We start from the raw sequence: 25,455 nt of genomic DNA, 5'->3' as shown, positions 1-25,455 counted from the left end.
TCTGTCACGTTTCCTATCAGCCAGTCTAAATGTTTTGGTGACATGCAGGAATTTCAAGACGAGGTGCTGAGAAATGTCAATGCACCCAATAAGCCATAGATACTTCCTCAGTTTTGTTGTTTTGACAATTGTCACTGTATATTAAATGCAGAAGGTAACACATGGCACCATTAGTATGGGAACAGGTTATTTTCAATATCTGTTTTCATGAACTTTGTGGGTAGTGATAGTTAGACGTGAGCTAAGATGTTTGGTGAAATCTGGTGTAGGCCTTACTTGGCTTAGATCCAGAAGTAACTAATGCATCTATTTGTCAAGCTAATATATTTAGTGTTTCCATTTCCCCTTTTCAAGCACGTTGCAAGGCTCAATTTTTGGAAACTCCTTGCCTAATTAGGTACCTGAACTTGTACTTGCTTAGATTTCAGGTGTATAAAAACCCAACCTTATTAAAACAGTTGTCAAAATCCTTTGCAAGTCAGTGTGTTATCCTTGGCTTAGGCAGATAATTTCTCCTCCTGTGGCCTCTGGAGGCCTCACAGGTGCTTTTCTCCCTTTTGATTCCACAGGGAACCTAAGCAATCCCTTTCAGGAGATGTGGTTCACAAGTCAGTGTGGAAGAAGGCTATACCAAAATAACGGTCTTTGTTTAATGGGGTTTAAACTCCACCTTTGCACCTTCTCTTTAGGCTACCTGGTGCTTCCTGGTGCTAATATATGGCAACCACTCATCTGAAAAGTTGCAGCATACCTTTGGACACCAGTTGTTGCAACAAAATAGAAGAGACTTGAGAAGTTAGGATGAGGAAACTGAAATCGAATATACATTTAAGTAAAATTGCTGAAAATTACTTGTTTCACTGAACTTCCAAGAATGGAGACTCAGATCTCGTTCGTTTGCTGTCAGGTGTGCTTCTTTAAGCTAAAGTTGAAAAGATTCAGGTTTCTTGTGTTACCCAGTAACTGGTGCAGCCACCAAATGCTGCAGGAATAGGTATAATCCTGCATGTGGGCTGTGATGACGTATCATTATTTTTTCAGTTTGCTTGAAGGGCTCTGTGCATGAGATACTCTAAAATATAGATTAATTATAAAATTACTTGTATTACTTGTTTGGCTGAATCTTTTGTCTGTAATAGGCCTTTAATTAAGATTTACTGAGAATGAGATGAAAGAAACAGTGATTATATTTTGCCCTTAGAAAGAACGCTCCAGCTATCACTGTTGCTATTCCCCTGCCAACCCACTTTCTCATCTGCTTTTCATCCTGTTTGAGCTAATTCTGCAGCAAGCGCTGGCTGTATTCAAGAGCCTCCTATAACTTTATCAGCGTACCCAGTGTGTCAAGGCAAATCTAGAAAGAAAGTAGAGTGTATTTGCTCCTTATATGCCATTTGACAGAAAAATGTATTTAGTTTTTTTTTTTTTTTTTTCAAGTATGCTCTCCAACTGTGTCTATAGATTAATGATATTTTATATCCTTCATGACCATCCTATGAGGCAAGCGCTTCTGGTTAAAATGGGAAGAGCATGAAATCTCTGTTAAAAATTCTTCTCCTGTCTGTTTCTTTTTTAGAATTCCTGTTGCTAAATCAAAGAGAAGTAGCTGGGAGCTCTCTGTGCGTCTAGGAGATGGAATTTACCCAGTTGCAGTTTCAAAGGATGGCTCATCATTTTCTGTAAGTTCTACTCATTTTCAAAGAATTTCAATGTATTGAGTCAATGTATATTATCCTTGACACCTACTAAAATTCTCTGTTCAGTGACCAAACATAGATGTTTGTTTTGTCTTTAGGCATTGCTATGAATTACAAAGCAAGGCTCTCTATGTTAATTAAGTAGTGTTAGTGTACAAAGATTTTTCTCTGCTCATGCCTGTGGAACATTTTTGTATCTACATGTTAGTTTTCTAATTAACGACCCTGTTTAGTGTCTTGTTTAGAAGTAAGGTCTTATGGTCCACTGTAGATACATGAGAGCAAGAAAATAAATGCAATGTCAACAAAAATTACATTAGCTTAAGTTAGTGATTAAAAAACCAAATCAAAGAACCAAGCAAGTTGAATGCGTAATCACACTGGAATGGAATTATTCAGTAGTAAAACTGTATGTGGTCACAGTAAAATGCCAGTGTTTCAAGATGTGCCTAGGTCACTTCAGATGAATGTGTATAAACTATTTTTTTTACAAATATTTTAAGATAATTATTTAAGCACTGAATGTTGTCAGAATGAAAGGCAGAAAGATGGATCATGACAGTAAATGAAAGGTAATGCAGTGTTCGGTTGTTCAGCGGGATAAAGCCAAGATGCAAGTTGGTTGAATTGGAGTATTGAGAAGGTAGATTTACAGAGAGAACTACTTCTTAAGTCTGTTAATTCCACAACCGAACTGAGATTTTTTTTTTTTAAATTGACAGTTGACTTAAGTAGTGTCTGTTGACTCTTAGGCAAAAGTTTTCAAAAGGGTCTAAAGAAGTCAGTTTTTCTTAGAATCATTGAAAAGCAGGTCTATGAGGAATCCCAGAAGTCCTCTAGTTTGCCTCTGACAGCTGTTTACTCTTCTTGTGTGTCTTTATTGAAGAAACTTCTGCAACATCTGCTCCATGACATTTTTTATAGTTATGATGTTCACACCTATGTTGCATTCAGAATCATGAGATTTCTCTGAAAAAGGACATTTAAATTAACTTTTCATATAATGAAGACAGTATTGTCTCAGTGATTCACTTTTGCTCTAGTGAAATTTCAGTGTAAAAGACATGATTTTTAGTTGAAACTGGTCATCTTTTTATGTGATTATTTTCACTTATGAGATAATGAAAACCTAGCTTGTTTTAAATCTTTTTGTTGGCCTAACTGGGGCAAGCCTAACCAAAATCCTTTTTAATACTGCCCTTACCTTTGTCACACTGTATTTTACATAATGATGAATGGGAGAATATGAACAGAGAGCAAGGATACTTTCTGTTCCATGTGGATCATAGGTACACTGTAAAAGGATATGGAGAAGATCAGTCATTGTGGTCAGCACCTTTAAAAATTTTCTCTTGCAAGTGTACTACTTTAAGTGTGAAATAAGGTGGTCATTTTAATTGTAGTGTTTCTTTTAGAAAGCCAGGAAGTCTTGAACAACTGTTTACTCAGTACCTAATACATAGTGTTGCTCCATGGCAATGACATTCATCCTGCTTGGGGAATGGTGCATCAGCAGAGAAGGCCATGTCTGCATGCAGCTTTTTACTGAATTAAATTTATATAATGGCCCTAACAGGCATCTTGTGAACTTGGATACAACCCATTGTTCAAACAACAAAACATCTCTGCCAGATTTCAGCCCAATTTAGAGCTGGCCTGGCACTGGTTTGTATGACAGAGGTAGCCTTTCCCAGGAATAGTCATTGCCCCCAGCCTTTCTACCTTTTTGTTGCAATGTCACTATCTTAACAGCGGTCAGCCTGGAGCTGCCTGCTGCTGTGAGGAGGATACAGGGTGGCTGCTGGTTGCTGTGGGTGTTGCATAGGCCCTTTCTGCTGTGAGCTCAGAAATCTGATTCCCATAGCTGGACCTTCCTGAACTAGGAGTTTTGTTTAACACAACTAATTACACGGGCATGCATATGTACGCATGTATTTTTTGAGATATATGCTTCAGTTTCATTTAGACACCTAGACTCTTGCTTATACTTGCTTACATAATTCAATAAAGATAACATCTTTAAATCAAACTGGGGGGAAAGTTTACAGACAGAGGAGGCCTAAGCATCCTTTTATGCTTCTGTCTCTGTCGAGCGTGTAGGTAACTGAACATACAAGCTTGTATATGAGTTGGTCCTAAATTCCACTTGCAGCGGAGCAGCTGAGTTGTAAACTGCACTGTGTTCCTCCAGGAGGTATGAACTCTGAGAAAGGATGCTGAACATGTAATGTTATTGCTGCTGATTTTATCATTTTTGACATGCAGAATATCATTCTGACCTATACCACAGTCCAAACCTGTGTCTCGGTTTAAATGGGACTGCTAAACAGTTCTGATGTCTTGCAGCAGTATGAGCATTACACCTAGTATAACCCCAGTTTAACAAGGCATATATGTAGTCTGATTTCTAGTCCTTCGGTTTGTTGTTCAAACAATAACAAATGTTGAGGTTCCTGCTCATGTCCTTGCATTCTTGCAGTATCCTACTGCTGTTACCTTCCACTGCTAGGTAAGGAGGCAGGAGGTCCCCTGGGGAGCTGAGCACCCCCCAGTGTCACCAGTCAAGGGATGCATAAGCAATAGGGAGGAAGTAGGGGGGCCAGGTCAGACAGGCTGTGTGCCCTAAAGGTTGGGTGGGAGGGTCTAGTGATAGAAGCTTTTGCATTCTGATTCTACCCTAACCAAGTCTGTATACTTGGGGAGAGAGAATTCCTTATTTATTTCTACGTGGAAAATTCCTTAGCTGGTGAAATAAATCACAGTAGGTGGATTTCACTGTGACCACTTAAAGCTTAAGGTATAGTGTATTAAAATTAACTCCTGAGCTTGGGTTTGTAAAAAGGAGGTAGCTGTTTTTGAATACCAGAGTTGTTTAGAGTTACACTTATTTTTCATTGTTACTGGGTAAATAACAGAGGAAATGTTATTATTTATGAATATTTTTTTTTTTTTGCTGGGGTTCTTCAGTGATTTGGCTGCAGACGAGAATATAGTAAATACAGCGCAGTATTTACTTCTGAATTATTATTCAAAAGTCTTCTGAATTATTTTTCAAAGCTTTACAATGGAAAAACAATTGCCATAAAACTTCAAAGAAGAGAATTCAAAGACTAGAAACAAGAAATCTTGTTTCTGATCAGGAGGTATAACATACCATCAGAAAAAAAAGGGAAATCCAAAGCTTGCTTTGTTAACTTTGCTGTCAGAAACACCAGCCTCACTTTTTGAATTTCTGCGTTTACTTTTTGCTATTAAGTTGGTGTGATATGGGCTCCTGGCTTTGTGGGTTGTGTCCCCTTGTGGCTTGTGACAAAGATAGCTGAATCTGTGGTGCAGTTAGATAGCCCAGTGGGAGGGCCACCTTCACATTCCCCTTCAGAAGTTTACTCCCGCTGCAAACTGTGCATTGCAGCAGCAGTGTTCGCATCCTGATTTACTTTTTTTACCACTGGGACTCTTCCAACAGTGACTCCTTTCTTTCTTCCTTCACTCTTCTACTCTGGCCAGCCAAAACCTCACCACCTCACAGTGTGCAGAGCATTGCTGTCTGTGCAGGGTGTGTGAGCAGCAGGCTCCTCCATGGTTCCTGCTGTTTGCGAGCAGATCATTCGTCAGCATGTTGGTCTATGGGTCATCTGTGGTTTTCTTCCTTTATCACAAGGATCTTAATGAATTGTGCAGTGTTAACTGCTCTTTGCTGCTCTTTATTTTTCAGGATTTTGAGTTTTGTAACAATCTGGTTTTAACCACTTTTATTTGTAACAGAGGTCCTTGGTGCAAGCTGGCTTTAGGCTGCTGTGGAGGTCTTGCTTCCCCAAACTGAAGGATTTAAAAGATAAGTGGTCAAGAGTGAGCAGTACTGTTTGCCTGAAGCAGTGCAAACAGAAATATTAGTTTTCTTGCTTCCAGTAGAGGTTAAAAACTTTTGTGAATACTAATTTGACTTTTTTTTTTTTTTTGATTTTAAAGTAGAAGTAGCTCTGTTGTTATTCTGAAGCCAGCAACATAGATGCTAATACTTAAGTTTGTATAAAATTAGTGTACTGGAATTTTCAGTATCAGACAGTTATTTCTCATGATACCCTATCAACATAACAACAAATGCTTTATCAATTAAAAGATTCTAATGACCTGATTTGAAAATTAAAATTTAACAACTTTGAGATTGACTTGCTGGTGTACCAAGAACTCGCCAACTAAATTCATGCAGATGTCATTTATTCTCTTTTTCTGTGTTCTTTGTCCTATATATATTAATTGCCAGAAGAATCTTCAAGCTAACTGTTTGTCATATTATACATTTAGTTCTTTGGAGGACAGGGTCAGATTCTGGGCTTTGATTAGTATTCTTCTCATGCTTAAAATTTTTCCTCTCATCAATGGAGTTAAAGATCTTACAATGAAGATTACTGCTAAAATAGAATTTGAAGGAAGAATACCCTTCTTTACATGAGACTAATATAAAACAGGAACAAACAGCCCAGAAGCATCCTGCCACCAAATTCTGGAATCTTTTGTTTAGTTCAATTTCAGACAGGAGTCTTTCTCATCTTGCCATTTTTGTTTGCCAGTCTGGCTATGAAATGTGTTTATTTTATAATTTCATTGATACAAAGACTTGATCCAGTTTTGCTTGTGAAGGTTGCAGTCTGTCCTTTCTTTACAAAGCTTGAGTGTTCTGCAGAGTACCAAAGGGCAGGAGAGACAAAAGCAAATGGGAACCTACATATATTGAGCAAACCTGATAGCTGTGTGGTTTCCCTGCACCGTACTCAATTGACCCTTCAAAGCCAAATGTCAACCATCAAGGATGCTCTAGATCCATGTGATGGTGGCTTTGTTGCCTGTTCGCAGACTTTCACTCCTGTCTGTTCACAGCCAGTGTGAAGTCCCCTTGCTAATGGTATGCTGGAGGGGAGCTGCCCTCCCCAGCCACATTGTGAGCAGCCCCTTAGCCACTGGTGTGTGTAGGACTTCAGTGTCATGGACAGCCATGAATCGACCTTCTCCAATGTGGATGGATTTCATTTGGTAACACACTTAAAATTTATAATAAAAATAATAGCAAAGAGTGTATGTGGCCTAGGCAAGGGAGAACATAAATACATTGGATCAGGTATCCAATAATAAAGTTCAGTTTATTGGATCTACCACTGTATAATTTTCATTCAACAAAAGAATGAAAGAGAAGTAGTTATGTGACTGTAGTGCAGTCTTCACTGCTATAACCCACCCTTCTTACTTCCTTCAGTATTCTTCAGTTTTATTTTTCAGTTATGAATGTCACTTGAAATAGACAACTAAAGAACAGTTTGTATTCATATCTTTGTGGTGGAGCAGGTGATAGAAAAGGGATGGGTCATCTTGATTTTAGTCTACACCTCTGCTTTCACACAAACAATGGATGAATTCAAAGGCTCAAATGATGAATACCAGCAGTATGTAATTTCACTTTAGGAGATACAGTCATGTTTCTTTTTGTTTGAAGTTTGTTGCTCTGTGCATGGGTTGAGGACCTAATTTTAGTTCAAGGAATTTGTAGCTGTGTTTTATGCAATAAATTGCGTTCTTGAAAACCTCTTAGGCATAATCCATTTTCTGATTCTTTGCTCTAGTATAGGAATCCTCTGTCTTGAGAATTCTTTATTACTGATTTGTGTGGTTTCTGTGTATTTGTTGTCGTTCTCCTTTTTCGTGTTTGAAAACAGCCCTTTCTGTTTAGGGTTCTTCACCTCTGTAGTAGATGCATACCTTCCCAGACCACTTAGTCTCGTCTTCTCATCTGTTCAGTTGACAAAGAATTTCCAGATGTTTTCAGTTATAAAGTAGCTTCTTATCATTGAGGTTGTGGTGAATGAAAGTTGTTTGTTTTTTTTTTTGTTTTTTTTTTTTAAAGTGTAAGGTGAAATAGTTCAGAAGTTACTTTGAGCAAATGGAAATTTGATCTATTTCCAGAGGGACCTGTATAGGTCAAACGCTGAATAAGAGGAGTAGAGAATGCTTAATTACTTTTTTCAGATTGCTACTAGAATGGACTACCATTTTCACAAAACATTGTATCACTTCCTAAATTCAAATGTAAGAACAGGTAAATATAGTACAGACATGAAATCTATGAAAAATTTCTGAAGCTTGTTCAGCCCAACGAGAGATTGATTAATGAATGCTTTTAATAATTTTTAGGAAAAAAGCAATGTTTTTTCTGTATATTTTTCATGAGAAGTAAGGAGTTTATTAGATATCTGTGTAGGTGGAAAATTGGCCTGTGTACATTTTAATATTTGCAAGAGAAAACCTATTGTGTAGTACATAAATGAGAGCATAAAAATACAAATCTAAGGCATGACTCTCATGGTTATTTGAATACATCCTGTATCATCATCATCATGGAGTAGATAAGTAGTTATCTGTATGCTTTCATTTAGTTAGTGAATTAATGTATATCTAGTTATGATTAAGCTTTGACTTCAAATTAAAATGTAATAAACATTTAATTAGGAGAACTCTGCTGTATTCATTTGCTGTAAATTTTGTGACTGAGGGGTAAGTTGATTTTAAAATTACTTCGGGAAATATTTTCTTTGTTTTGTAAATTCTCTTCAGGGGAAGGAAAAATTGCTTAAGAAGAAGTGTCACCCCAAAATCAAACTAGATGCAGCTGAAGTATGCAAAGCATCAAGCGTAAAAAGGAATAGTTTAATGTAGAATCAGAGCAATGATACAGAAAGTCGCTGTAAGCAAACTTAGTCCGCATTTAATTCCTTGAATACAGATGTGAATGGAGCAGGATCATAATTCAGTGCATAATAAGTTCTGTTTTTCCATGTAGAAGAATAACATTGCCCAGCCCTATCAGTATAAAATCAGTAATCTTGTTAAGAGAATCAATAAAATACCAGAATTATTATTACTAGTAGTTTAGATTTCTGGTATGCTTCAGGCACATAATAATATATAACTAATTGGTCATATAAAAGAAATATGAGGGCTGTATTAATAGGAATGAAAAGCAAATACCTGTAGGAATTAAAACAATAAGGGGGTAGCCAGTAGAGATATAGATTAACATATATCCCCAGGAGCAGTAAATGAAGATTTTTCTGCTTAGTTCTAAATACATATTGTTATGTATCAGAATGTTATATATTTTTATATGTATGGAATAAAATATACTGTTATTCCAATGTTGTATATTAGTTTGAATGAAAGGAAAGTGTATGTGTAAAGGCATAAGCGGAGGGGACAGATCAGGTTAGATAATCCTTACAGTTGTAAGCAGAAAACTTTTCCTGCCTTTTTCCAAGTGGTTTATACTGTATTTGCAGAGTAGTGCACAAATTCTCCATTGCAGTACATGTGCAAACAAAACTCTTCATTACCAAGTTTTATAGGTTGTATACCTATAGAATGTGTCATTCTAGAGATAGTGTACCTGCTTTTACTCTTAATTCAGGTTCAAATCCAGAGCATTTTCTGTTTGTAAGACTTATGTGTTTTGTATAATGGCATTTTAATGTGGTACACGTAAGCTAGCCCTGTGGTGAGAGCAGAACCGACAATTTCCACCCCTGTAAAACACTACCTTTATCACTGGCCTATAGTAATGCTCCTGCTTGTTGGACTGACTCTGTAGCTTTACAAATCCTGCATTCCCTTCTGTACAGTGATAGAGTAGATGCTGCCCCATCCTGATGGGGTGGGAACAGTTTCTCTGGGAAGCAAACACTGTGCTCTTGAATCCTTCAGTCTGAGGAGAGCATTGATCCTTGTGTTCTGACTGTGGGCAAATGCTTTAATTGCTACGTTTTTGTGGCTGCTGACTTTGAAAGTGGCCTTGGCCTCAGTATCTTGTGAACTCATTGTTTCTGGTTTGCATTTCCAGTCTGCTGCCTTGAGCCTCTCAGAGAATTTAGATGCTGGGACACATTAGATGAGTTAGAGATAAAAATACTTAGGTAAATATTAAGTATATAATATCTGTATGTACTTGTATTAGATGTGCTTGTGTACTAAGCAAAAAGAGAAGCAGAATATATCTGGATTGTGTGGTTTTTTTAAATACCACACCAGTTTAGCAGTAAGTTTGTGCAAGGGACTGGTACAATAGGTACATGTTTGCTTTATAGAGGTTGTTGGTGTGGGTTTGTATATCTTGGATTAGTTTATTCACACAGTACTCCATAAGCATATAGAGAAAATATCTACAAGGTTAAGAACTAAAAATGACATGAAAAGTAATTAATTAATTGTGTAGTTTTAAATATGCTCTCCCCTCTGTGTCGGGGCAGTGTAATAGCTTGTTTATAGTAGTTTTTGGAGATTTGTAGTTCTGCTACAAAACTCACAGTAACATATGGTCTGGCACTGGTATGTAGCCTAAAAGAAACGTTTAAAAAGAAAATGCAATGAAAGGTCTGAAATGCTAAAATGTAAAATATTTTAAAAACAAGTGCGGTCAGTTTTTATATTTATTTTCCTTGTGTTAGACTCAGACTTCTCTTCATTGTTTCAAAGCATGGTTCTTAAAAGGCAAAGAAGGAGCTAAGTTTTTACAATGATTAATTCTAAATTGCCTAATGAAGAGTTTTACCCACACAGGTGGCTTCATAAGGATGAATTCCTGTGGTATGAAAATGGACACTATGTTCTGCCATGGGTCATGATCCAATGATTCCAGGAATTCCAGTGAACAATAAACTGAAATATAAATTAAATACCTGTAACGATACAGACCAATAACATACCATTTTCTTCCTTCAGAAAGTCTTGTTTCTGGCATAACAGCATTTAATGTGTCCTGCCATCTTTCCAGTCCTTCTGTGATCTTTTGGTGTAAGACTGAAAGTTTCTTAGGGCACGAGTGTTGTCTTCATTTGTGTGCCATGCACACTTCAGATCCTGAACCACAGTATTCATATCATTTTCTAGCTTCTAAAATCAATGCTTACATGAGCATCACTTGGATGCTTTTCTTTACCATTGATTTTGCATCCAACAAAACTGAAAAGAAAAAGCCCGACCAACTCCTCCTTGCCCTCAAAACCCCCTCGAACTTCCCAACCGTCCTCCCCAAATTTTGTAGGATGAATAGATTAAAAAATGTTGTGAGCTCCTCCTGCTGGTTCAGCAGTAGCAATAGTTACATTTAAAAGCATGCTAATGTAATGTTAAGAGCCTGGCTTATTACCACAGAAGCCATAGTTAGCTCTGCAGCTCCTGGATGGTGTTTCATCTTTAATTCTGTTCTCTGAGCAAATCTCAGTACATTTAATATTCAGTATGACACTCTACTTTGGGATCTCTTGATGCTTTCGCATAGGGGGGAACTATAAGGTCATTGGTGCTTTGAGTTGCTTTCTTAGCTCTAAATTTCTTTGCTGCTTTTTTCCCCCTTTAATTTAATTTTTAAGTAAGCCAGACTATTAACATTACTTTAATGTAGCTTTTATGGTTTATGAAAAATAATGCTGCTGTAGTGGATAGATGTGCGTCAGCTGTGACTAAATGTTTTGATGTAGTCTTCTCAAAAGATAGACTAGAAGAGCTTTCCTTTGAAATATGTGAAGCAGTTTTAGACACAGCTTCTCAGATGGATCTAATTAGTCTTTCATACAGACTGGATGTCCGTTTGTTGCAGCTGAATTCTCATTTCATTCACCCATAACTAGAAACACCTCGCTTCAAACATGTTTCTTCAAAGAAAGAAAGGTTTAGGGTTCCATGTTTTACTGCTTTTTGATGTTGGTTTCCCTTTAACTGAGAAGACCTTATGTTTATACAACTGTTATTATTAAGAAAACATAGCTTTGTTCATGAGAGTTCATTCGGTATCAGTGTTGGCTATTGGTAGAAGTCGGAGATCTGTGGAATAGATCTTGCTATATGAGACTAGTGGGACAGCTGTATGTCTGTCTATTAAGCTTGTTGTAAGGAAGATTTGAATGCAAGCAGGGCGTTCTTGTAAAATCAGGGAACCCGGGTTGTGGGAGGGTGAAAATTAAGATTAGAGGTACAAATGATCAGGTTCATCAATGGATAGCAGTCCTATTTATTATTTATATGCAGCAGTCACCAAAGAGACGTCCTCTGTACTGTTCCCCATTTAAGATATGTTTACATGGCACAGATTAGTACAGTGCAAAGGAACCTATACTGACTAACCTAGTTTGGGCAGTGCTGCATTAATGCAGCTATACTGTTCCTAGTTGAACTAACTTGTTTAGAGCTGGCACACGCAACTCCAGGTGACACTGCGCTGTGCTGTGCCATGTTGTGACACCTCTGCAACAAAGAATATCACAAAAGCTGTAGTGATAAGTGTCTGATTGATCAGTGTAAAATATTCAGTGAATGATACTTGGATACTGCTATGGTTGGGTTGATGCTTAAGGAAAATGAGTGGAAGGCCAGGTGACAGATGCTCTGCCTGTGTCTATTCCCCACTGGCTGCTTTGCGATCATGATGTCCTTTAGACTAAGGGCAGTTAGTTTGCAGAAACAGGCTGATGGTGCTGGCTTTACTTCTCTGCTTCCCAGCCATGTAGCTGAACTGATTTTGCCTCTGGAGATTGCCATTCACCTCTTCTCTTCCTTGTCAAAGAAAGGGCAGTCCAGCCCAGCTGCCTCACAGGGTGGCACCTAGGACAGGTTGATAAGAGAATGTGATGTAGTGGGCTGTGAGCAGTCTGGCATTAGTGGAACTGGCCAGTCTGCAGGGTTGTGTCTCGGGTCTGTGTTAACGTGTCCACATCAGTTACTCCAGCAAACTTGTGTGTCTGGTAGGAAACTCTCACTGCAATACTTCTTCCTGCCCTTAACCACACCCAGTTGTTTCCTCCATTTGCCTCTCACCATGTCACCCTCCTTTGTTCAATCCTCTGCTTGTCCACAGGTAGCTTCATGTTCCCCGTTTGTCCTGCCAGAAAGCAGGTCTGGGTCTGCTGTGTGGCCACTCACATACAGGTTGGCCAGCCCAGCTGCTGGGTGACAACCAAGTTGTCCTTATCTGTCCAAGAACTGAATGGGAAGAGGAGGCTGAGGGGAGACCTCATCGCCCTCTACAACTACCTGAAAGGAGGTTGCAGAGAACTGGGCATGAGTCTCTTTAACCAAGTAATAAGCGATAGAACAAGAGGGAATGGCCTCAAGTTGCGCCAGGGAAGGTTTAGACTAGATATTAGGAAATATTTCTTTATAGAACGGGTTGTTAGGTGTTGGAATGGGCTGCCCAGGGAGGTGGTGGAGTCCCCATCCCTGGAGGTGTTTAAGAGTCGGGTTGACATAGCGCTGAGGGATATGGTGTAGTTGGGAACTGTTAATGTTGGGTTGATGGTTGGACTGGATGATCTTCAAGGTCTTTTCCAACCTGGACAGTTCTGTGATTCTGTGATTCTGTTCTCTGTGCATCTTCTCATTTTTGTAAAACTTAAAGGGATTTTAGTATGTTTGGTTAATACTCACCAGTCAGTGGGTTCAGAAGTTGAGTGTGTGGTGGGGATTTAGAGGAGGGACTCACAAATAGACACTGCATTTTGTTAACCTCTTTTTCCTTTCAAGATCAGGCTAAAGGTACTGTTATTGAAAGGGTTAACAAAGAGAACAAGGTTCTGAATGCAGGAGAAGGGAAATGATTTTAAATATTAAAAATTAATTGCATCACTGTCTGTGGCTCATATAGAGAATAAAAAAAGAACCTGCTTTAAGTAGTCATAATCTACTGCCAATGGTGTATTTCATTTTCCAGAGGAAAATCTACAGATCTCAAGGACATACCATAAATTGAAATCAACTGGAAACCAAAATAGACCTATAGCTCCATAATTCTAGAATTATTTCAGGTAATATTGTATGCAGCAGCCTTTATTTCAAAGGTTGTTGTTGCAGTTCCAAAATCACTTATGTTTAAGGAATGCCAGATGTCAGGTGTGCATTTTGCAATATTGTTAACTATGTGACTGAATGCAGAATACCTTCGCTGTTCAGTGTGTTATATAGGCCAGCTCTGGGCGTTTCCCATAGTTTGTGTAGTGATGGGGACTGTTGTCTAAAGACCTTTGTTTCATTTGTTATGGAAATGTAAAGAGAGGCAATGTACTAGGGGAGGGTAGGAAGAGAAGGCTCAGTCTTGTGGTTAAAGGGGACTGTGTGCTGACTTCTATCCCTGCCTCTTGCCAAAGTCTTTCAGAGGTGCTAGCCAAATCTTTGAAACCATACTTTCTAAATGCAGTCAGTTCTGTATGGTCTTTATTCTCTGGGCCTCAGACTTCACACTAGAATCAGTCATGGAAATGCTGAATACTTACAGCTGCTGGGGAGATCGCTGATATCAGAATATTTAAAGTTACAAAGCAAAGTACTCTGCAGTATCAGGTTTCATGTACATCATCTATTTAGTATGGTCTTTTTAAACTGTAGTCTGTTATGTCTCACCTCTAGTAGATGGTGTGAGATGGTGGGAATGTGGTGAAAATAAAAGGATGTTTCTCTGATCTGAAAGGGAGACATGAAAAGTAAGATGAAGAAAACAATACTTCTATCTGTGGACTAAAACTTGAGTAGCATGCAGTGAGCCTGTCTGAACAATTAGGAGACTAGTTTCATTAATGAATATCATTCAGTAATGTGTCCACGGCATTTGAATCTGTTTAAAATATGTATACAAAGGAGATCAAGCCAGGTAGTGCTTCATATCTCAAATTTTATCAGTTCATGATATTCACAATCACATAAAGTTGTGTCTGAATTTAGCAACTCTGTGTGTGTGTGTGAGAGTAAACTCCCTATGTTCTTATGTAATAGTTCTTACTCTTCCCCTCCTTGTTTCTTAGTAATGTTGATACTCTGAGGATTTGTTAGCTGGTTTGTATCCATTAAGGTCATTGCATGGACCTCTTCAGTGAGCTGAGAGTGTAATTGCTGATAAGTCTGCCATTTTCTGCACAGCACAGTAATAACAATGACCAGTAAAGGTCAGGAATCTGAGTTTTATTCCAGACTCCATTTCTAAAAGTCCTGCCTCTTCCCAGCTTGTCTCTTTGTTCCGGTTTCATTCTTCTGGCTAGTCCTAGTTTCCACCCCTCAGTCTTCTTGCCTGGTCCATACTCATTGTCTGGCCAGTCTGATTCTCCCCTTTGGACTTCCACATCACTTAGCAATTAGTCTTGGTTCTTCTCTCATGTAGCTGTGCCCTGCTCCACAGGCCTCCGGGCTTTCATCCATGTGTTGGTCCTCAATTCCATTTTCCTTTCCCAGAGCCTCAGCACTGCTTTTGCTTATCCCATTTCTTCTACCTTACTATTTGTCTGGCTAGGCCTTTTTCTAAGATCATCCACCCCTTAGATGGTTCCCTCTTTTCCTTCATCTTATACTTCTAGCCCCTTCTTCCTTGCACAATCAGTACATGCTTCCATCTCTTCTATTCTCTGAATTAGGTTTTGTGTGTTTCTGTTACCACTTCCATTTCCTTTCTCCATTTTTACTCTTCTTGCTTGGTGAGTCCCCCACACCTCTTGCTCCAAATTTTCCTCTCCATCTTTTCAGCACCTCTTTCAGTGACACTTCTAATCTTTGTTCCAGTTTGATTTCTCCAGTCACAGAGCCCTCAGTGTCCAGTTTTTGTTGCTTGTGGGTTGTTTATGCTTCTTCCTTTGGTGCTCAGCCCTAGCAGGAGTAAGCATAGAAACCACAGAGGTGACAGTCTTACTAGGTTTATTCTTGACCTGCTATTCTGCAGGCCAAAAATACAATTGCAGGGGAAGCCGTGTTCAGCCCTGGGCTGGTACGTGTTAACTGCAAGAAAGTGTCTTCTAGAAATGTAGCTGTGAAGTGTGGTGATCAACAGATATAGATAGGATTTTGTTTCTTGAAATGCATAGAATTTGTTCCAAGTTATGCAGTTTGTGGGAGGATGGTAGAGGTGCATTCCAACAGTTTCACTTCCCAGGCAGATTTTCAAGCCTCTGTTCCAAATCATAAAAGAGATATAGCAGCCTTTTATACAAAGTCAATAGAATTTAGTAATGTGGCCAAAAATGTATTTTGTTTTGTGTCAGAAATGGCTGTATATTTCTCTCTGAAATTTCCCCTTTCTGAGATCACTTCTAAATGACTGTTCAGCCTAAACAGGGTTCATCTGAGTTTTAAGAAAGTGAAAATACAGTGTGATGATGAGAGGAGCTGGACAACTTTGGCACTAACGCTCTTCCCTTCCCCCTCATGCTGTAGCTCTGTGTCCCAGACCCATGCCTTTTGGCAGGCTCTTCCTCTGTTCCTCCCGTGCTCCTTCTGTCTTCATTCCAGCCTTGTCTTTCTGTTGTGGCTGCCCTCTTGTTTCCACCATCTAACCTCTATCAGCTGTTTCCTTTATTGTCGTAATTGCTGTGTATTTTCACACAGTGACCTCTTTGTCACTGTTGGAGCGACCCAGCTGTTTGACGGTAACAGACTAGTTTGCATGCACAGTTTATCCCATTTTAATTTAGTATTTTCTTCTAGCTGATAGGGGAGAAGAGAAATAGTTCAATGAAAAGTGTGTATGGTTAAACTGGCATCTTTATTTTGACGATGGTGAGCTTTGCATATTGTTAATTTATAATGAACATACTTTTGAATAATTTAGGGACTTTTATGTTAGTTTTATCATCTAAACTCTCAAAGGAAAGCTACATTGATGGCCAATCAGCATAATAGGAACACAGAATAGTTTGAGTTGGAAAGGATCTTTAAAGATCATCTAGTCCAACCCCCCTGCCATGGGCAGGCACATCTTTCACTAGATCAGGTTACTCAAAGCTGCATCCAACCTGGCCTTCAACACTTAATAGGCAATAAGCAAGAATAAAGACCAATTTTGTTGTTTAAAGATAACAGCAACAAATGAAGAGAAGGCTAGAGATAGATAGTATGTCCAGATCTCAAGAAACTGAGAGCCTGGGCCTCCTTTGTTTTAACAGTAAACCAGACTAAGAACAAAACCAGCGCTTGAAGAGGACAGTAGCAACTCTTAAGCTAAAACAGAGAGAAATAGACCCTCTCCCTTACACAGCTAACGTATTTTTCCTGGCCTTGGCAAAGGAAAACTTTCTGGAATAGGTGAGTTAATAGGAACGAAGGGGAAAGGGCCAAGGGATGGTCAATTGTCAGTCACAACCCATCTGTCAGTCAGTCTACCCAGCCAAAGTCTGTGGTGAGATCAAATCATGTTTGACCCATTATGTGGGCTACATCTGCAATCCAAAGTGAACCAAAGGTAATTTAAAGTTGTTCAGGCTGGCCCTGCAGAGTATGAATACTTGTTACTTGTTTTATTCTAATTTATGTTATAAATCCCAAATCACAATATGTGGTTTTACTTTGTAAAGATGTGCTTGAAACAACTGAAGTGCTAGATGGCCTTAAGAATGAATGCTTTTTGGAGCATTACTGAGTGGGATCTTTTGAATCTCTGGAACAATTCACGTTCCCAGTAGAAACTGTTTCAATAGCTAAGGGTGTGCCCCAGAAAGTTCAACATTAGTAATGCTTTCCAGAATAGGTGGGAAATTATTTTGAAAATGGCAGTAGGAAGTATGTTTGATGTTACACATAACTCTGGCATTTTTCAGTCATTTGGAACTATTAATCTGCTTTACTAGATCTACCTAGCTCTTTCTCTAGATATGTGCTGGTTTTATTCTTCAGCTGGAATTTTTTAATTATCTCTATTAGTTTATTGTTTTAGCAGGTTTACTTCTGGTACAGTTAGCTGGAGTGATTAACAGATGAAATGACTTCAGAGTATAAATTCTCATTTGGTCTTCTAGGTTATATTTCATCTCTGTTGTATGCCTTCCTAATTACCAGCATATTTCAGTACTTAAAATCAAAATTTTAAAACACGTATTACTCATCGTCGTTCATCAGACTGAATGAAAGCAAGTATTATTCATCAGAACTAAAAACAACATGGGCTGACATGTTACATTATTTCACCAAAATCTGATAATGTTGTATCTTTTTAAAATATTAAATCAACAATTGTTTTAATCCACATGACATAGTTTGGTGGATTTTTCAATTAAATGATCATTGGTTATTGGTGGGGTTTTTTTGGTTGCCTTTTTTTGTTTTTTTGTTTTTTTTTTTTCTTGTTAAAACACCAGTGTGTGTTGTGTTTGAACTAGAACATAGCAGTCCAGCTCTGAACCTGTATCAGTGGTGCCTATCATTGACACCAGTACTGAAGAAAGCTCAATGCAAATTTTGCAATTTGGTCTTATCCCTAAGAAATGTCTGAAAAGTAAATAAAAAGCACAGGTGACTTAGGAAAAATAAGATTTAGATACAGCTTCATGACTTGGGATAATCTCTGAGTATATCTTACTATGTTAAATCTTTTTCTTGTTAAGTAATGGCATTAAAAACAAATCTGTGCAAAGCACGTAGAAGATTAATTAACACTGGGAAGAAGAGAGATGTCTGAGACTTTCACCTGTAAGGTACCCTTTATCTCCAGCTGAGTTTGCCAGCCTTTAATGCTATTTGTCATCTTCCCCAACAGGTATCTTGATAGTTTTTTCCACACTGCCCTTTATACTTTGAATGACTCCTGTAATGCCAATATAATGTATTAGTCTGTTATCCTCTTTCACTGAAGGCTTTAAATATTTGTTTGGCTTAAGCAAAAAAGTAAAGACGCATTCATTTAACTGGTGTAGACTTCCTTTTAGAAACAAATAACTTAAGGGAGTATTAATGAAGATAAAACATCCCAAGTTTAAGGACATTGTAAATACAGAGTTAAGGCCTATCTATTATTATGCTTTTCATACACTTGTTGGTAATGAAGAGGGTATTCATTATTTTCTGCTAAAGCAAACACACACAAGGAGAGAGCTACATAGAACTTTGATATGGCTTTATGGTGCACACCTGTGGGTCGTCTTTACCTGTGCAAGTAGCCATCTTGGCTTGCACTTTTGATTTGAAGAAATGAAATGGGTTCTGTAGACAAGGACTCTTAATGAATAGTTTCCTTATGTGGTGATCCTTAGGACATGATGGAACTGTCTGGCTTTTAAATGTGAAGTAATTTAATTTTCTGCTGATGATAAAGATGTGATTTGGAAGAAAATGTCAGAGATCATTCTGTTTATGACTATACTGTACACTGATGCCTCTTGTATGATTTTTACATGGATATTCACACTTGTGTTTTTATCTATACATTTTTGGTATATGTGTCTTAAGTGCACACTTCTATAAATGTATGCATCCTATTCATATTTTAACACATTATTGAAAAAGCATAGCATTATTACTGTTTCATAGTATCTTAAATCTCTCAATCAGGGAGAACTGTGAGTTTTTGCGTTATCACTTTATTCTTTCCGTGGTTGCACTTTGTGGCCTTTCTAGGAAATGATGTTTTGTGTAAACAGTCTATTGGGTTTAGATAAACTTGAGCTTCAGTGCTGTAGGAATTCTGCCCTGAGTTGCATGCTATCCTTTACCTTACATGGAAGCCTTATCATTAGCAGTCTACTGTGGAGAACTAGGATGTTTTTTCTCCTTGTTCTACTGTAAGGCATCTATATTTAAAATAGTAGGGATACTCTCCATTTTGATTACATGCATCCAAGGCTAAGAAATATTTGTTGGACTAATGGTGGTTGGAGTATGTCTTACTTTAAAAGAAGTGATTTTTGCAACACTAGGGATAAGACAAATTTTTTTATTGTTCTGTGCTTGAGGTTTTTGTTTCTGTAGATTTAAGGGTAATATGGTTTTGTTAAATTGTTCTGTATTATGTTGCATGACAGAAGAAATGGGGCTTTTACAAATGTGGGCTGTTGACAGTTTAGTTATCAGATCTAATGCAACGAAATGGCTTATTAGAATCATGGAAAGCTCTAAAATTCTTGAGTTGTTACTGAAACTTCATGGTACATGCAGCTTTATAACTTTGTTATCGGTTTTACTGGAAATAGGTGATCAGTGGTTTTAACCACATGAGAAAGTATTTAAATGTCCTTTTAATTGGTCATTGGTTGCTGATTGGTAAAAGGTTTCTAATGATACCAAAGTCTTTCTCACCTCATAGGAAAAGCCTGCCCAAGGTTTCTCTTCACAAAACCAAACTGTTTTTTTCCCCAAAGTGCTTCAATGTGCAAGGTGGTGTAGGAAATGTTCAATTCCATATTGAAAAGTATATACAATGTCTACCTTAGTTAAAGCATGCCTAAGTTACCATCTTTTTCAGTTCTCCCCAAATTCCCGAGTGACAATGAAAAGAAAATCCATTATAATATTTTAAATTGTTTGTAGGTAGTGTACATGCTGTCTCCATGCCAAAGATAAGATCTATCCTCATCACTGAAAGAGCTCTTCTGATGTCTGCCTGTATCCATACATCACTCTGCATGTATAGAAGTAAAGACCCTGTTGAGTGCAGAGAGCACATTGCACTCGACACCCCTTACTCTGGTCTGGCTTGAGTCCAGGAACAGGAAGACATAGGTTCTGTCAGAGTACTACTCTTTTTCCTCTTCTAGATTTCTTTGTAGTGAGTTTATTGGAGATTCTTTTTGTCATCTAGGGCTGAAACCGTAGTGAATGTGTAACAAGAGCTGCCGGCTTTTTGTGTCAGGGAGCCTGCCAGCAGGCAGCCCTATGTGGAGAGCATGCTTCATGCCGGATCAGAAAAGGGAACTTGACCTGATTTGGGTTGAAGAGACCACTGTTGTTATCAAGTCTCAGAAACTTTTTTAAGGAAAAGTATGCTCTTAATGTGATTGACAACATAGCAGCATCTATGTAAATGGCACGGTCAGGTCACTTCAAGGAAGGACAAATGGTACCTTCTCATGGAGAGGAATTTTGTCTATGAACTATTCACACCAGAAGCAGGCAGATCTCCCAGGCAAATGGACTCTGCACTAAGAAGCTGGATTAAGGGGACTGGAACAGTGTTGGGCCTGCATCAGGAAAATCTTAAGCCTTTGGAAGCTTGACGAGAGAGTGAGCACTTTGTTTCCAGGGGCATGGAGGGCTGGCAGACTCCTACACTGCAAGTGGTATCGTAACAGTGAAAGTTAATGTTAAAACATTTGCTGTCAAGATAAAAGAAATCTATTTTATTTCTAATAGGATATCTGGGAAATGGAGTAAAAATTTACTCTTTGATGGTAGGGGCACTGTCTTTTGCTATCCCTGTAATTGCTGTAATTCTGGCAACAGCTCATAAGACCCACAGATATTTTTCTCCGAAGACTACTACTATAGTTTTGTGACTGCCTAAGCTTAAAGTGGAACTAACCTACTCTAGCTAATGTCCTGGCAGACACCTGTTGATGCAAGTCTCAGTTCAGCTGTGTTTGGGTGTGCAGGTTCTACAATGAACAAACTGAATAAAACTGATTTATTTTTAGGGCTATAATAAAAGCACGATGTACCTCAAGAAAAAAAGGTCAATAAATAGGTGTGTGGTTTGACATACAGAGTTTGGAATTACATAAAAGAATTGATTAATTCCAAATAGTGCCCATTTCCTCACATGTTAAAGTCACAGCAACAAAGTAATAGCAGTTAAACCAGAGTTCCTATTGCTATGGCTCTATCTTAACATTCTTCTAACTGACAACTAGGTTAACTAGGTGAGTAAAGTACTTCAAACCTCTATTTTCTGCCTAATTGAGCTGCTTTATTCAGTATTTCTCTGCTTCTGAAGACGTAAGGTTCTTTTCTACATAACATAATGGTAAGGAGGATTTTGGAATTTTGGGCTTTAACTGAACTAATGCCCTCGTCAAGAGTACAGATACAGAATATGTGTCTGTAGATAGTTTTACCGGGTCTGGCTGAGCCAAAATTGGTTTTCCCCTGTAGCAGCCCTCATGGTGCTGTGTTTTATGTTGGGAGCTGGCAGGGTATTGATGGCACACTGGTGTTGTGGCTACAGCCAGACCCGGTACAATAGTATATTCAATTTTTATCACTTATAAGACAGTTCTGCTGTCTTTTGTCTGGAAACAAAATGTGTGAAGAAATAAAAATTGGCACATATTTGATATGAAATTTAATACTAATGTATCTATATTGTCATTTTTTCTAAGTAGCAAGTAGTGTAATGGCTTGATACCTTGAAAGAACTGAAGAATTTGAAAAGAGAGATCTCTCTTTGTTTTACATTATCTGGCTGTGCAGAGAAAAAAAATATGAAAAGTTTCCATTGTGAGGTGGCTGAAATTATATCAGAAAATAGCAATACCCAGGGCCTCATTCTTAATGTCGTCAAAGATAATTCAGCCTGAACAATCCCCACTTCATGGGCAGGAAGATACTAAATTCCTATAAAGAGATGTGCAAAGCTACAAAATGATCAGATGTTGCAATTATTAACAAACAGAAGACCTGTAAACTTAATGCAGTAACTGGCAGTTTCTTGGATCGAAAGTTCGTCAAGCTCCAGGGGTTTTCTGAGTTTCTTTTCATTAATCATATAATTCTGAATATTCATTTTTCCCAGTCCTACTTGTCATTACTATCATTAGACACCACCTTTGTTGTGGTTATAACAAGGAAACTCCCCACAGTGAAGATCAATGCACAGCTAGATAATTACATTTTATATGTATGTTAACAAGCTTTGATTATTTTTGTAGTGAATGGGTGCTGCAATGCAAAATAGAGGGCCTCCTTAACTTTTCAAAAAATCTCAGATTTAAAACTCTTTCTATGGAAAAAGTGGAGATCATTCATTGTAGAGAACAGGAGTTAAGAGTAAACCTGAATGATGGGTGCTCTAGTTCATGAGGTTTGTTGTTGCAGAGTGAGCCTGTCTGAATTCAGTTTTCATAGAATTATTCAGGAATTTGCCAGAATTTTTTGGAGACTGATGAGAAAACCAATACATAAAATAGTTTTCCTTTATTGTGTTATCATTTTGTAGTTATAAAAAAATCAGTGTTAGAATTTTAGCATTTCATTATGCATTTATGGCTTTGACAGCAGGTCTTGTTGATTGTTCTAGGTATTTTGACCTTTCCTAAATACTTCACCTGTGAACTGTCAAAGGTGTGTATGTGTGTCAAACTTCATAGCTGGCAGTAATGAGTATGATTGCTTTGAAAATTGGTGTAGATAGGTAGACAGAAAAGTTTTGTTCCCTGGGTTTTCTTAAGAGCAGGAAAAATAGGCTTTTTTGTGAACTTCAGTTGTCTGTGCTGAAGGATTTTTACTGTTGTTGTTTCTTAAGTATCCCTGAGCTTATTGATTCATATTAAGTTTTCCATGCTACCTTCTACTGACTAGAAAGACAACAGACATTGTTTCAATTTACCCAGTACAAGTTACCCTCTTCTACTTCTCCAATCCTTCCCCAGAGCTTTTCTGTTAGGATGCCTGCAAAACGCTGAGCCAGAGGTTAGGCAATAACTCTGTTAGGCAAAAACACTGTAGCCAGTGTTCATCATACCAAATGGTGCCCCTGCCAAGTCATGGTCTTGTACAGGTAGACACAAAGTGTTCATGTTATGGGGGGAGCTCAGTTTGTGGACTAGGAGTGGTGATGGGTGTGGCCAAGTGCAAAAGCTCTGTTTTCGTGAAAGTAACCCTAGCAGGTAAAAGAAAAGGTGAGGAGATCTAAAACCTGTATTTTGGATCTCTTTCCCTTAGTGAAGTGTTTTTCAGTTTACCTTAAAGAAAGAGCATTTGACTGTCCTCAGCCAGTAGTTGGGCCGGAGTGAGGACGGTTGAGCTTAGTTCTCTAACTTGTCCAGTATTGCCTTAATCTTAGGTGACCGTGTAATGATAAACATGACAAATGATTCACTGTGCATACCAAAGAACCAGCCTTGGTCTGTAGAAGAACTCAGTGTTGTATGCAGGTGGTATGCTGATCTTTAATTCCTGGAGTGCCTTCATCAAAATCCTGGATTAACATTTAATGTATCTGAAATACTTCAGGTGCTGATTTTTTTTTTTTTTTTTTTTTTTCTTCCCTTGGGTTAAAACTGTGTAGAGGGTTGATATATGCACATGCCTGGAGTTTCCAGGATCTTGCCTGGGCTGAAGCGTTGGCATCCCTTTCCTACCTATTGCTGCTGACGCACAGTGGATCGGGTGTTTCTGCACCTGCCTCCTTTGAAGGCCATACACTGGCACTGCCACCTGTGGAGTAACAAACATGGCTAGCGTTGAGTTCAGTGTGGGAGCTAGCAGCCACTGTCCCCTCTGCCAGTCTCGTGTAGTGCGGAGTGATTAAAGCCCTTCTTTTGTTGAAGCCCTACTGGTGCAGCAAGGAATACAAGATTCATGAGGCCAGAGACTGTATGCCTGAGGAGGAACATAGTTGCAGACTGGCCGTGGGGCTGTGAGGCTGGAAGAAAAGAAGCCTTGGCCCTGGCTTCTACTTCTGGGACTGCTCAGAGGTTTTATCTAGTAACTGGTTTTGACACAACTGAGTAAACACAAAATTTAGCTTAGTTTATATGATCTTGCAGTAGGTATAGTATAGTATGGTAAATAAAACCATTTTTGAGGGATTTATATATTTGAGTATTGCTGTTAATTTATGAACATAAAATTTGCACTTGTTCAACATCAAGTTTTAAGAATTGCCTGAACTAAAAGCCATTTTTTTCTTAAAAATTAAATATAGAATCTATTTAAAATATAACTTAGAGTTTATATCAGCTGCTCTACTTCTTGCAATCTTTCCAGTTCTAAAAGGACCATCCTTTCTGCAGGGGGATGAATAATGTAGGTTAGCTTGTTTCTGTGGGCATTTATTATAGCCACACAGAACAATTCTTGGAGAAGTTTTCTATTTCTTATTTAGCAGCAGTGAAAGTCACAATTATTCTGTTTACTTGGCTTTCCACTATGGCACAGAGTAATTCTTTGGACTGTGAGGAGGAAATGTTTGTTTTTTCTGGCTGCTCCTTGCATATGCTGCTCCAATTATAACTAAATATGAATATTTACTGATAAAATGGAGCATTTTTCAAGTTCAGTTAGATTGATTTTTAAGATTCAAGATATAGGCATAGACAATCCATCTTGCGTTTTGTATAATGCTATTCATTATACAGAACTAATAGAGTAGCAAATCAATAAAATATCACCATGCATGTCACATGAACATTATGGCTGTAAATTCTTCATCAGGAAGAATCTGTAGGGGAAAAAAGGAAACAAAAAGCTAGATCAAAAGCAATGTGGGGAATTAATGTGGAGAAGATGAAAGGGAAGGAAACGAACAATAGGGTTGATGTAAGTGGAGGATTAAGTAAAGCAGAAGCAATCATTTTTTATGGGACGGATGAAAAGAAATTGAGAATAATTGTTACGGGAGGTGCAAGTAGTAGCAAGTTGAAAATGACACTTATTTAATGGTTGTATGAAAACTAGGGCTTGTCCATGATTTGTGCTATCATTCATTTCCAAGAAGTAGCTTCCTAATAGCTCTTGTAGTGTCATGTGCTGTTCTATCAATGGCATTCACAAAGCTTATTGAATTCTTTTGGAAGTTAAAATACCACGCTAGCATTATTCAAGATTGTTTAGCTCTGGATAACAATTTTATTTGAAATATTTGAAGCCAGCCAGATCATCCATCCACATCTGCTGACCCTTTGTACATGCAACACCAGGTTAACTAGCTTGCTTAAAAGAGTGTTTACAGACGCAGCTCATTACTTGGTACAGCTGATAACGTGCAATGGGAAGTTCTGCAAGCTACTCTGAAAGTTCCTAAAATACAAGATAAAATGAGATTATT

General features: G+C 38.2%; 1 protein-coding gene across 5 annotated transcripts in view; it reads left to right on the top strand.

Annotated features, from left to right (window-relative positions):
* The window catches only part of PCCA (propionyl-CoA carboxylase subunit alpha), a 289,977-nt gene that overhangs the window by 173,555 nt on the left and 90,967 nt on the right, over positions 1 to 25,455 (top strand). For all 5 annotated transcript variants that reach the window (XM_074815375.1, XM_074815376.1, XM_074815378.1 and 2 more), the window contains one exon: positions 1,577 to 1,679. In XM_074815375.1, the coding sequence (XP_074671476.1) occupies positions 1,577 to 1,679 (103 nt within the window). The remainder of the gene's footprint in view (positions 1 to 1,576; positions 1,680 to 25,455) is intronic.

The sequence above is a fragment of the Strix aluco genome, chromosome 2 (assembly GCF_031877795.1).
Source record: "Strix aluco isolate bStrAlu1 chromosome 2, bStrAlu1.hap1, whole genome shotgun sequence".
Lineage (NCBI taxonomy): Eukaryota > Metazoa > Chordata > Aves > Strigiformes > Strigidae > Strix > Strix aluco.
The sequence above is the reverse complement of the archived record's forward strand: the minus strand, read 5'-3'. Positions and strand labels throughout refer to the sequence as shown.